General features: G+C 47.1%; 1 protein-coding gene across 2 annotated transcripts in view; it reads left to right on the top strand.

Moving 5' to 3' along the window:
* The first annotated feature begins 1725 nt into the window (after positions 1-1725).
* LOC144822052 (uncharacterized) overlaps positions 1726-12076 on the top strand; it is an 89400-nt gene continuing 79049 nt past the window's right edge. Inside the window, exons 1-2 of one of the 2 annotated variants that reach the window (XM_078679127.1) lie at positions 1726-2156; positions 5368-5494. In XM_078679127.1, the coding sequence (XP_078535253.1) occupies positions 2133-2156; positions 5368-5494 (151 nt within the window). In that variant the 5' untranslated portion in view covers positions 1726-2132. The remainder of the gene's footprint in view (positions 2157-5367; positions 5495-12076) is intronic. The other variant, XM_078679126.1, reaches the window with a different exon arrangement.

Here is a 12076-nt window from a genome sequence, read left to right on the forward strand (position 1 = left end):
GGGCGTCGAATACTGGTGATCCCCTGATTTAGCTGGAGGAAGGTGAGCCAAAGCCTGCGCGTGCGGCCAGTTAGAAGACTTAATTTTTAGATTGAGTTGCTCCGTCAGAAGTGCGCTGTGAAGGACCTGAGGCTTCAGCAGCTTGAAAACCATGCCTTTTAGCAAAACTTTCCAGTTGTGCAGTAATGAGCTTGAGTGCGGCCGCCAGAGCTTGATTCACCATCTGGGGAACCGCAGCCTCAGTGGCCCTGTTCATAGATTGTTGAATGGATGCATCCAGGGCATCCACCAAGGTGTCCTCAAGTAAGGGACTGTAGTGTAGTTCCTATAGTCCCAATAGGCTCTGCGCATTGGAATAATATATTCAGCAGTGTAGACGTAGGACTGAGTTCAACTAGGTCTCTACTGACTATATTAGACTTAAGTTTTGTTTGCCAGCTAGCTCAGAGCTTCTCTTCTCTTCTCTATAAAACCCATACTCCTCCTCCTCAAATGCGGCCCATCCCTGCATCTTGAGATGCTTTGCACAATGACTTACTTTAAGCGATTGGTAAGAGGCCAAGTCTGAATTCCAGAGGAATTGAATAAAGTGGAAGCCACCCTTTGTGCACCAAATATATGTAAAAGTAAGCTCCTCAGCCCAGCTGTAATCAGAATTATTCCAGCCCAAAGGGCATAAATGAGCCAGTAATTATTGAGCCTGCACCCTGTTCTTCCAGCCGGGCAAAGGGTGTCCGTCTACACAGGTAAAGCACTTTCCTCTCCCGTGTACAGCTCCGTTCAAAATTAGCGCAGAGCGAGGAGGAACGGCAATTGGGCGACGCGTAGTCCAAAAGGAGCCCACAGGAAGCCTAATTGGGCTACGCGTGGCTCAAATAACTTTCGCGGGCCCGATGGGGGAATGCTCCGCGCTGCTGAGTAGACGCTGAAAGTGTCGGAAACACAATTGCAGGTCAACTGGTTCGGTGGAGGTGAGCGGCGAAGCGGAAGAACGCGTAAACCGCGCTCGCCTTCACCCGACTGTAAAAAGGGGAGAATGTGGTCTCCACTTGAAAGCGGCACAGAATAAGCACGCCAAGCAATCCAATACCACAAGTATGTAAACATTCAAATATACACAAATATTCCAAACCCTGACACAATAAAATATAAAGGAAAAAGGCATTTAACTCGGCTGCAAGCAGCAAAGAAAGAGGAAGAGCTAATGGATGACGCAACACATATAGGGCATAGTCTGCGGTTATTGGACTGCCCCAGTGCAACATGGGAAATTTAGTTATTTAAAGTGTTTAATTGGTTTTCATTGGCTGCTGTAACATAAACAGTGAAGAAATAGAAAGCATAATTTGAAGTCTCCGGTCCTGTAATAGAATTCTGAGACCCAGGATGAGTAGGGAGGAGAGGGGGTTTTCAAGGAGTTCTATCTACATGGAGGGAAAGACTCTCAAATTGAGCATGCGCACTGAGTGCTGTCCGCAGGAAGGAGCAACAGTCGACATCGAGCATGCGTAGGAGGTAAGTATTGAGACACTGCGCGTGCGCACCAAGGGCTGTGAGTACGTTATATTAGTATTCTGAGACAGAGCATGCGCGTGGAGTAGTGGCTGCTGGGAAGAGACGTACTCGGCTACTGCGCACAGAGAGTTGTTCTCCAGCACTGAGCATGCGCACTGAGGAATCGTGTTTATGGGCACCAAGGAAGAAATTGGTGATCTGATGCTGCGCGCGGGCAGCAAGGAGTGATATCTCCAGGGAGCGACAACCAGACATTGAGCATGCGCAGTGAGGAGCTTTGTCTGCGTGGAGCTGAGCATGCGCATTCAGGAGTGCCGTCTGGCGTGATCTGTCATTGAGCATGCGCAGTGAGAAGTGTTGTTTGCCGGAAGCTGCACCAGGAGCCCCAGCCAGACTCCTCATCAGCGGTGCCTGACCCTGCCTCCTCTCGCCCTGGGCGGCCGCCCCTCCCTGGAGCTCCACTGCTGGGGGCGCGTGCGAGGTGTCTGTACCCCCGGCCTCTGACCTCTGACCTCTGACCTGTGAGGGGAGCTTCACACCAGGAGCTGAGGGTCCCTCAGCCTCTCCTGCTCACCCCTCACCAGCGGCAGAGCTCACCACCAGGGGGCGCTGCAGAGATGACCCAGCAGGGCCCGGACGAGGTGAGTACCCCCCCACCCCCCTCAGCCACCTGACACCTGACAGGACCGGGGGGGCCCTGGGGAGATGCCCCGGCAGGCTCTAGATGAGGTGAGCACTCACCCCTCAAAGGGATCACTCGCCCACCTGGGCCTCTCCAGGGGGCCCTGGGGAGATGCCCCACCAGGGTCCAGACATGTGAGCCGGTCCCAGGCTCCAGGCCTCGTGTGTGTCTGAAGTCCTGGCATCTGTCATCCTGTGCACTCCAGGCTCTCCCTCCCTTCAGTGTTTCAAGGATCCAGCCACAGCTTTCATTCAGTGCCCCATGTCCCCCTCCCCCTCCAGGAGGCACAGGGCAGGCCTCCCCCCAGCAGAGGTGAAGAAGGGTCCCTGGAAGAGCTCCTTCGCTTCGGTGCATGGAGAGGCCTGGGGTGCACTGAAGCTGTGCATGTGAGGTGAGGCGCCTCTCATACTCACTCCCAGGAGGCAGCTTGACCCCTGTGTGCAGCTCAGCTGACACTGAAGCGATGCATGTATGCCACCAAGGAGGAGAAATGTTTAGAATCCCTCAAGGAGCGTTTTACTAGAAGACCTTCTAACTCACATTCTCTCTCACACTTAATACCCACCACAAGTGTTATTTGCACCTGGGGGTGAGGTCATGGATTTGCACCTGTTGTTGCAGGACAAACAGGTAAAAGAAATACCACAGTGGGTGCAGGGGAAAGAAGTTGGAACCGTCAGAGGAGTTTGAGCACCTGCTGGGTTGAGCAAAGGTATGACCCAGACTGGAAGGCTTTGTGCAGAGGGACAGTGAACGTGTCTGTGGTGTAAAAGAAGGGACCCTTTGTGCCAGAGGAACAGGGTACTTGTCTGTGGTGTGCAAGGAGTGACTCTTTGCTCCTTATTAGAATCGTAGGAAATCTGCGAATTCTACCTGATGTGCTGGGATGTTTCACTGGTTGCACCTCTAGAGTACTTCCCTTTACCTGTGTGGTGAAGAGGGTGAACGTGGCAGATTGTAGACTAAATGATCTCAAATGCGTGTCAGGATAATAGCGTGAACAGATTTAAGTATCTAGAGTCACACAGTTTGGCCTTCGGTTGAAGCCAGTGAATATCTTCAGTTTGGGCAGAAGGTGGTCTTGGTGGTAAGATCAAATATGAGGCAGGCTGTGTGACTCCAGCAGCACTATCATAGCTGTGGTGTGCAGGCACACTGTGTTGTGAGCCATATTGTCTGATACTGGCATAGCTGAGTTGGCACACGCTTTATGAGCGGGCTGAGGCACTCAATCAGCCCTGGCATAGATGTTGTGTGCAGGTGCACTGTCTTTATGAGCCAGAATGTCTGACTCAGTCAACACTGGCCTAACTGTGGTGCGCAAGTGTATTGACTTTGCAATGATTACCCTTGGGCTCCTAAGGATACCACATGTTTTCTTCCTATACTTTTCAAATTCTAAAAGTAAAATGAAATACATTGTAAAGCACTTTTTTCTAGTGCTTGCTAAATCACACAGATGTATATTGAGGATTTAATTTAGGTGATGATAGTTGTTCATTGTTGTTAGATAAAAGAATGTTGTGTTGGTATAAAAACAACGTGCTTTGGTCTAACTCCCCAAAGGGGTTATTGGCACAGTCACAAGGAAGGTGAAGTTGGTGTATGAAGCAGATGGTGTGGCACTGCAGAAGAGTCCCAAATACACGCGATCTGCATCTGTGAAGCTCTTGAACCCATGAGGTGCTACTGGCTCCAGCCTATATTTCATATGAATGAACAATGAAGCACTCTCGGCTTTAAGCTCTTTAGTACCATGGGCAGGCCTTTTCTTCCTTTGCATCTTAAACTTGAGGACACTCGGAGCAGCTTGCCAATCCGTGTATAAGAAGCTGTATCCGGACGCCTGCTAAAGTTGATGAAGCTTGCAAAGGGCAACCTCCAAAATGTCTATGAGGGCCTTATACTTGTAAGCACGAAAAACTTTTTGATATCTCTATTGCACTTTACTGGGCCGCACTTTAACTGCATGGACTGCTGAAGCACTTTCAGCCGCAAACACTTTAGACCTGCACATTGCTATGTGGCTGCATCTTACTCGGCCACACTTAAACTGTACGGACAAGTGAAGCACATTTAGCCTCAAGCACCTTAGAACTGTACATTGCCATGTGGATTTCATGATTGGCAGTCGGGGCCTGAGTGAGGTAAAAACGAAGGGGCCGATTACGATGGCGGACGGACTGGAGTCCACCCGCCATCTTAGTGGAGGACAGGAACTCCCGCCATGCATGCGGCGGTCCCGGTCCCGCATACCGAACTAGATTGCGACCGCCACCATGGCGGTGGCATTTTGCAACTTAACATTGCACCGGGTGCTGCTGACTGCAGCACCCGCAGCGATGCCGAAAATGCATGTTGTGCATTTCACTGCACTACGTGGCAGGCACCACACAGTGCCTGCCACTTGGTGCAGTGAAATGTAGGGGGCTACCATGGGTACCCCCCCAGTGCACAAACGCCTACACCCAATACAAAGGGGGCCCGCAACGGGTCCCCGAAACCAATCCCCGCCAGCTTTTCCATGGTGGTTTTGCCGCCATGAAAATGCTAACTGAAGCCAGCATCCTAATTTGGCGGACGGTGCCTGCTAGGCAGGCAACCCCACCATTTTAGAGATGCAGACCTCTCTGCCAGGCAATCGGTATGATTGCCTGTGGCAGTTCCGTGGCGGACGGTCTTTGCGTCTGCCGCGGTCACAGTCTGGATCCGCCCGCCATCCTAATCTGGCGGGCGATGAATCGTCGGTCAATGGCGGTCGGATCTCCACCACACGGCTGGGTGTGGCGGACCTTCCGCCATCGTAATGACCCCCTAAGGTATTGTGTGAAGCCCTGCAGCTCCGATGACTTAGGTCATGCTAGAAGAAAGCATATGTGCGATGTTGGCAAACTAGGTATAGGGAGCCTAAGCGGATCAAAAACGTGACGTTTACTCTTTCACTAAATATTGTTTTTAGTATGCCTTATTGTATTTTATTATTTGTTTTTCTGTTGAGATTTTATGATTTTAAATAATTGAACATCCCTTCACTGCTACCACATCTTATGGAGATTGGCTATGCCTAAGTCTAGCTGCAATGTCCTCCTTTACATGAGTGTCTTCCTCAGTGTGTATCACCTGACGTTTGTGGAGTCGGTGATTCATTTATGTCAATCTTGCTGTTTCAGGTTTCGATTACATTCTGCGATGTCGCTGCCTGTTTCTCTGAAGAGGAGTGGAAGCTCTTGCATATCTGGCAGAAGGAACTTTACAAAACTGTGATGAAGGAAATCCAGCAGGCCTTCTCTTCCCTGGGTGAGCTTGTTCTCGCTTCTTTCATCATGGCTACATTATCTTTGAATTGTTTATCTTTGTCTCTCTCCTGGGTTTCTGGACATTACATAGGCTTGACATTGTTGATGATTTGACAACAGTGTAAGATGTAGTTTAGTATTTCCCTGTCTTTCTACTACCCTATAATATTTTCTACTGACCTACTTAGAGAGTAAAGTGAAAAATATGTACCGGAAGGGAGAAATCAGGACACCGTTGCCTGCTGTGCTTCCTCACACTGTTGCAGGGTACGGTGGGTGTGAGTCTAGCAGTCTGTGTGCTGCTGTGAGTGGAGTAGTGCAGTCCCCTATGACAGTTCATAGGATTGTACTGGAGTCATCTACAAGCCCGGACCTGTTTCAGTGCTCCACGTCTCCAGCGCAGGCTGCCTGGCTCCAAGTTACACAAGCTCTGGGATATGACTCTGGATATCCCAAGGACCCGATTGCATTCACACTTGCCCCTGAGTACAGCAGTGTACGTAGACGCCCCAGGGATACGTAGACTCCCCAGGGATACGTAGACTCCCCAGGGATGCTTAGACACCCCAGGGATATGTAGACGCCCCAGGGATACTTAGACGCCCCGGGGATGCTTAGACACCCCAGGGATACTTAGACGCCCCACGGATACTTAGACGCCCCGGGGATACTTAGACGCCCCGGGGATACTTAGACGCCCCGGGGATACTTAGACGCCCCGGGGATACTTAGACACCCCGGGGATACCTAAACACACAGAATCTCCTTATATAAACTTAAGCTACTGAGTGGGCGTTTCAGTGGTGATTATACGCTGCGCTGCTACAGTCTACCTACATCGGGTACTCTTCTGATTAACTTTTTAAATATAGCAAATGAGTAGCAGGGAGCCTATGCCATCAATTTCATACCCAAAGAAAAACAAAAGTTTTATTCAGATTTGTTCAAGAAATAAACCATTGCACTTAAGTGTTTATTTACATGTGTCATGGAGGCCATTTCTTTATTATTAGTTAGGTTTTGCACCAGCCAGAACATGTTTAGCTAATTTTTTCTGCCTTTTTAAGGCCTGAGAGATGGTATCTATGTAGTGTTTCATGTATGATCTTAGTATTACGTACAGAACACACACTATCTTCACAAAAATATTTTCGGTGTTGGTATAAAAATCTTAGGAAGGTAAAACTCTGTGAACTCATTAGCCAGAAGTGCAAGTTATGGGGCTGCTTATTCACGATTCCAAAATTACTGCGAAGAAACATTTTACAACTATTTTGAGAATGTTGTAATTTTTCTGACTCTTTGGGTCAGATTTACAAACCTTTCCCACTGGATTTGCGACAAAAAAGTGGCACAAACCTGCACAACGTGTTTTTGTTGATTTATTTTGGTGCTGAAAAGTTGCCCGGAAGTAACACAATGTAGCGCACAGCCCTGGTTTGCATTTCTCTGTGCAAATTAGCTGTTCTATGGGTAGTACATGGGCATTCCCATTCAACCACTCTTGGGTTTTGGTGCAAAACCCCATCTTTTAGCAATTCTAGACTAGATTTTACACCAAAAATTAACTCCACTTTGAAGCAGGTGTTAAAATGGAAAAATGTTTTTATTTATCCTAACTTTTTCTCTTAGCTGGTATGCTCCACCGTACAGCGCACATTTGAAATAGGGAACGTTTTAAAGTTAGTCTTAGCATAGAAGTTTGCACTGGAAGGGTTGCCTCTACTAGACCCATGCAGAACCCCTTTGCACTAAGAAAGCTGATAGTGTGTCAGTGCTAGAAAGAGCAGGCTTGAGCAATATCTTAGTAGCAATGGCGCTCTCCGGCTCTCGCCCTCTCATGCCACGCTGTGTAGTCTGAAAGTTTAGTAAATCTGGACCCTAGTTTGTGCAACTCGAAGCACTGTTTAGTTGACAGTGTTCCTTTCTTCAAAGCCATGCTTTTGGAACAGAGATTGCCATTCCAAGGTAGGACAAAGTTTTCATATCTGTGAAAAGAAGAGTGTATGGACAAAATGTTGAGTTTTTAATATTGTGTCAAAAATATCATTAGCGCAGAAGTTTTGTGTTACAAAATATCTTTGTCAAAACATTTTTTTTAAATTATTGTTTCAAATAATATTGCTTTACATAAATATATCTGTAAATACTATTGTTGCTTGGGTAAATTAATTTATTGTTGGAGTTTTGTTTACATTTTAATGTATATTCAACTGTTTTCTTTTGTTTGTAATGTATATCTTAATGCCATGGTGTTGGTGTTTGTAGTTTTTTCAGAATAGAGTGGGATGTCAAAGTATAAATAATTTAATTTAAATGCTAATTATTTTTTAATTGTTAATTATGCAATCAATGTTTTAAATTGTTTTATTTTGTACATTTTCAATTAGTTTACTATTTTTTTAAATGTCCAGTAAAATTGTAATGTTCATATTTTTGTTAGTAAGGTATATTTTAGTTGAAAGTTGTATTTGCAAGGTAACAGGGTAGAAAGAAAACGAATTATTAATTGGTTAATTGATAACTATTCATTTTGATGTTGAAAAAACTATCTACTTTATTTGTTTTACATTAAAAATCGAGTTTTAGGTGTTTTAAATAATAATGTGTAGTGCAGTGCAAAAGTTTTTGGTAAAGTAATATTTGTTTAAATTGTTTATTATGTGAGATATTGTTTTGTGGCGTTTCCCTTTTTCAAAAGTAGGTAAGTATTTACATATTTTGTTTTCATTTGTATTATGTATTTATCTACTTTTGGCAGTATGTAATTTCTTTTTTTTAAATATCAATTTCATTTTATTTGTTTGTAGCTATTTACATATTTTGTTGAAAATGATTAGGAAGTAAGTTGTTTTTTGTAGTCCCTCCAAAATACTTCAAAGTACATTTTCTGTACTGTTGGTTACATTGGAGTGTGAATAGTAGATCTAACCCCTCTGGAATCCAACACGTATCTTCTGTTATGTGGATTGGAGTGAATATCATAAATCTAACCTCTCCAACGTCCAACACTTTCCTCATTGTTGATTACACTGAGTGAGAATATTAATTCTAAGGCCTTCGGAGGCTAAGACTCCCCTAATGTTGTTAATACTGAAGTGGGAATAGCAAATATAACACCTCGGAACACCAACACTTAACTTACAACTCCATATGATGGAGTTTGAATACTAAAATATATTTTTTTAAACTAAATATTTTATATAATGCTTCGCACTCTGTATTTATGGTACCTTTTATTGCTACTTAATATTGTATGTTTATATATATTAAAATTATTTTTATTGTTTAGTGTTAATGACACATCACCGTACAAGCAGCGGCTGCTTCGTTGCTGAAGCACTGTCGTCGGCGTCGGTGTCCTAAGACTACTGTGTGGTACGGGACAGTGTGTAGTGAAACTTACTAGCGGTGACCCCAGGCCACGGTGACTGCAGCGGCTTGGTAGCGACGTCGGTGACACCAGGGTTGCAGTGCAAAGCAGGGCGAGGCCCTCGGCTGTGCCTACAGGTCATAGAGCTGGCAGCAGCATCGGTGACGGCGTCAGAGTGGTTTTCCGCACAAAACACACAGTTCCCTCTTCTGTTGGCAGATGAATCTGAAGTCTTTGATGTTTTTGGAACTTCTTGAACACGGGCCAAGCTCTACCTCAAGTCCTTGGAGAAACTCTAGAAATAAGTTGTCGAAAGTTCAGTCCAGCCCTTTCACTGCCCAAGACAGAAGCAGCAAGTGATGGCCAATCCAACAAAGCAACACAAAGCAAAGGGACAGTACTCCTCTTGGCAGGTCTTCTAGCCCTTCTTCTTGAAAGGTCCTTAGTGCAAAACTGTTCTAATATTCTATGGTCAGGACCCCAATATTTATACTACTTTTCCCTTTGAAGGTTTAGGAAGCAAGTCCCTCTTGCTCAGTAGAAATTAGTTCTGTCCTCTTTAGTCCAGCTTCACTACAGGAGATGGAGACAGCACTGTGCAGAGCAGACACAACCTATTCAGGTGCTGGTGAAAACACCTCCCACTATTCTAAATGCAGAAAGGTCTATTCAGCCTGGCTATGAGTCACTCTACGAGACCAAAAAAGGCTCTCACCTCTGCCTGGGTCTTGGGGACTCTCAAGCCAGGATGGTGTCAATCCTAGGTTGGAGGGGCACCACCTGGCCGCTTCCTACATAGTGCCCTAAGTATACCACAGACCCCTGCCCTATCTGGCACATACTGGCCTTGATAGTGAGGCTCGCCTTCTACAGAGCCTTTCACACTTCCCAGAGGTGGTGAAAGTGATCTTCCCTGCTGGAACTGAACACTGCAATTTCATCCAGGGAGGCGGTACAAAAATCCTCAAGTCCAGCCAACACCTGGTTGACCGACCTCTGAAGGTGGCTGGGGCATTCTTCAACCCAAAGGGCATCACCCAGAACTAGTAGTTCCCCTCTGGTATTGAGAATACAGACCTCTCCTTGGTCCTATCAGTCAAGGCAATCTGCCTGTAACCAGATATTAAATCAAATGTACTGAGGAATTTTGGCAGCTCCCAACCGATCTATGAGCTCATCAGCTCTGGGGATGGGGTGTGCATTAGTCCGGGTGACAGCATTGAGCCCACAGTAGTCCACACAGAACTGAAGTTCAGAAGTGGCTCCTGGTACACCAGTCTTTGGGAGCAAGACCACTGGGCTGGCCCAAGGACTGTTGGAGGGCTCTATCACCCTTAATGCCAACTTCTTAGAAACCTCGTCTTTGATGCAGGTTCTGACCCTTTCATTCAATCTGTACATTTTGTGCTTTACAAGAGGACTGTCCTCACTGTCCACATCATGGGTACACCATTGGCTGACACCTGGGGTCAGGAAGAACAGCATGGCAAACTGCCCCAACAGCTGGCGACAGTTACTCTGCTGCTCTGGGGTCAGTGTAGGGGGGAGGGTCACACCTTCCACTGACCCATCTTGCTCTTTGTCAGACGGGAGGTCATGGAGAGGTTCACTCTCCTCTTCCACCCCCATCATCTGTTGCCAAGAGCATGCTTACTTCAGTCCTCTCAAAGTCCGGTTTGAGGTGGTTCACATGAAGGACCCTCAAAGGGTTCCTTGGAGCCTGCAAGTTCACCAAGTAGGTGATGTTACTTTTGCGCTCCACCTCCTCAGAAAACCCACTCCACTTGTTGTGAAGGGCGCAAGCCTGTAATGGGGCCATGACCCACACTTTGTGGCCAGGTTGAAACTCTACCAGAGTGGCATTCCTGTCGTACTAGTGTTTCATCTCTTCCTGGGTGGCTTCAAGGATTCACCTCGGTCTGGTGTCTGAAGACCAGCAAGTAGCTAAATACATTCCGGGGTTGGCGGGTTTCTGGGAGCGGTCTCCCAGCTTTTTTTCATCAGGCTAAGATGTCCGCTCACAGGGTGCCCATGGAGTAATTAAAAGGGACTGAACCCTAGTGACTTCTGCTGTACCACCCTTTGAGCAAAGAGAAGGCATGGCAGGAGGATTTTCCACTTACGCCTCATGGGGTCGTTCAGACCCTTTATCATGCCCTTCAGTGTTTGGTTGAATCTCTCCACCAAACCACTACCTTAGGGGCGTTAAGGAGTGGTGAACTTCTAGGTTACTCCACACTTCTCCCACAGGGATGTCATATACTTGGATATGAAATTGGTACTCCGGTCAAATGCCACCTCTCAGGGGGAACCCCATGTGGGAAAAGATCCCCATTAATGCCCGGCCCACCACGGGCGCTGACGTCCTGAGAGGGATAGCCTCTGGGTACCGGGTGGCATGGTCCACCAAGACCAGGACGTACGTATTGCCCATGGCTGTCTTGGGGTTTAGACGCCCAACGGTGTTACATCCCCCACCCACTCAAAAGGGGTGCATACAGCTGGAAAATGTTAGGGAGGAGCCTTACACTTCCTCCCACTCTTACCACTTGCCTGGCAAGTTTGACAAGACCTCAGTTGATTGTTGTGGTTTCACAGAGGAAGGGTGGTAGTCTGACTCTTTGGGTTCTGTCAGTGAGTTCTGTTGGTGAGGAACGAGCGGATCCAGTCGAGGGCTGTTCCTTGTATGCCATCATCGTGGAGTCTGGTGTTTAGTGGGCAGTAGGAAATGGTGTCAAATGGTGCAGTGAGGTCAAGTAGGATCAGGGCTGCGGTGTGTCCTTGGTCGCGCAGGGCCTCTGAGGTACCTATGCCCTGGGCACATGGGTACCATGTTCTAGGGTTCCCCAGTATCCTATCTGGGATGTACCTAGGTACTGAACACAGCAGTTTAGTGAGAAAGTAGATAGACTGGGGTCCTGATTAGCAGGATCCCAATCAGACTAGTCTAAAACAGCATCACATCAAGCAAAATGTGGGGGTAACCATAGGAAGCAGATCCTACTTTCCTACAGCTTCCCTGAACCATCTCACTGTCCCCTAGTGAGACAAGTGTCAATTCTTCCGGGTCCCCACACTCACCTGGGACCAACTCCTCCCCAAGCTCTACACTAGCCAACACCTTCGACTGGCCACCATTGGGTGGCTGTGCCCACTTGGGGCATTTGGGATTCACCCTTGATGTGGCCCACCTGCTCACATTCAAAGCAT

This window comes from Lissotriton helveticus, chromosome 3_1 (assembly GCF_964261635.1).
Source record: "Lissotriton helveticus chromosome 3_1, aLisHel1.1, whole genome shotgun sequence".
In the NCBI taxonomy this organism is placed as follows: domain Eukaryota; kingdom Metazoa; phylum Chordata; class Amphibia; order Caudata; family Salamandridae; genus Lissotriton; species Lissotriton helveticus.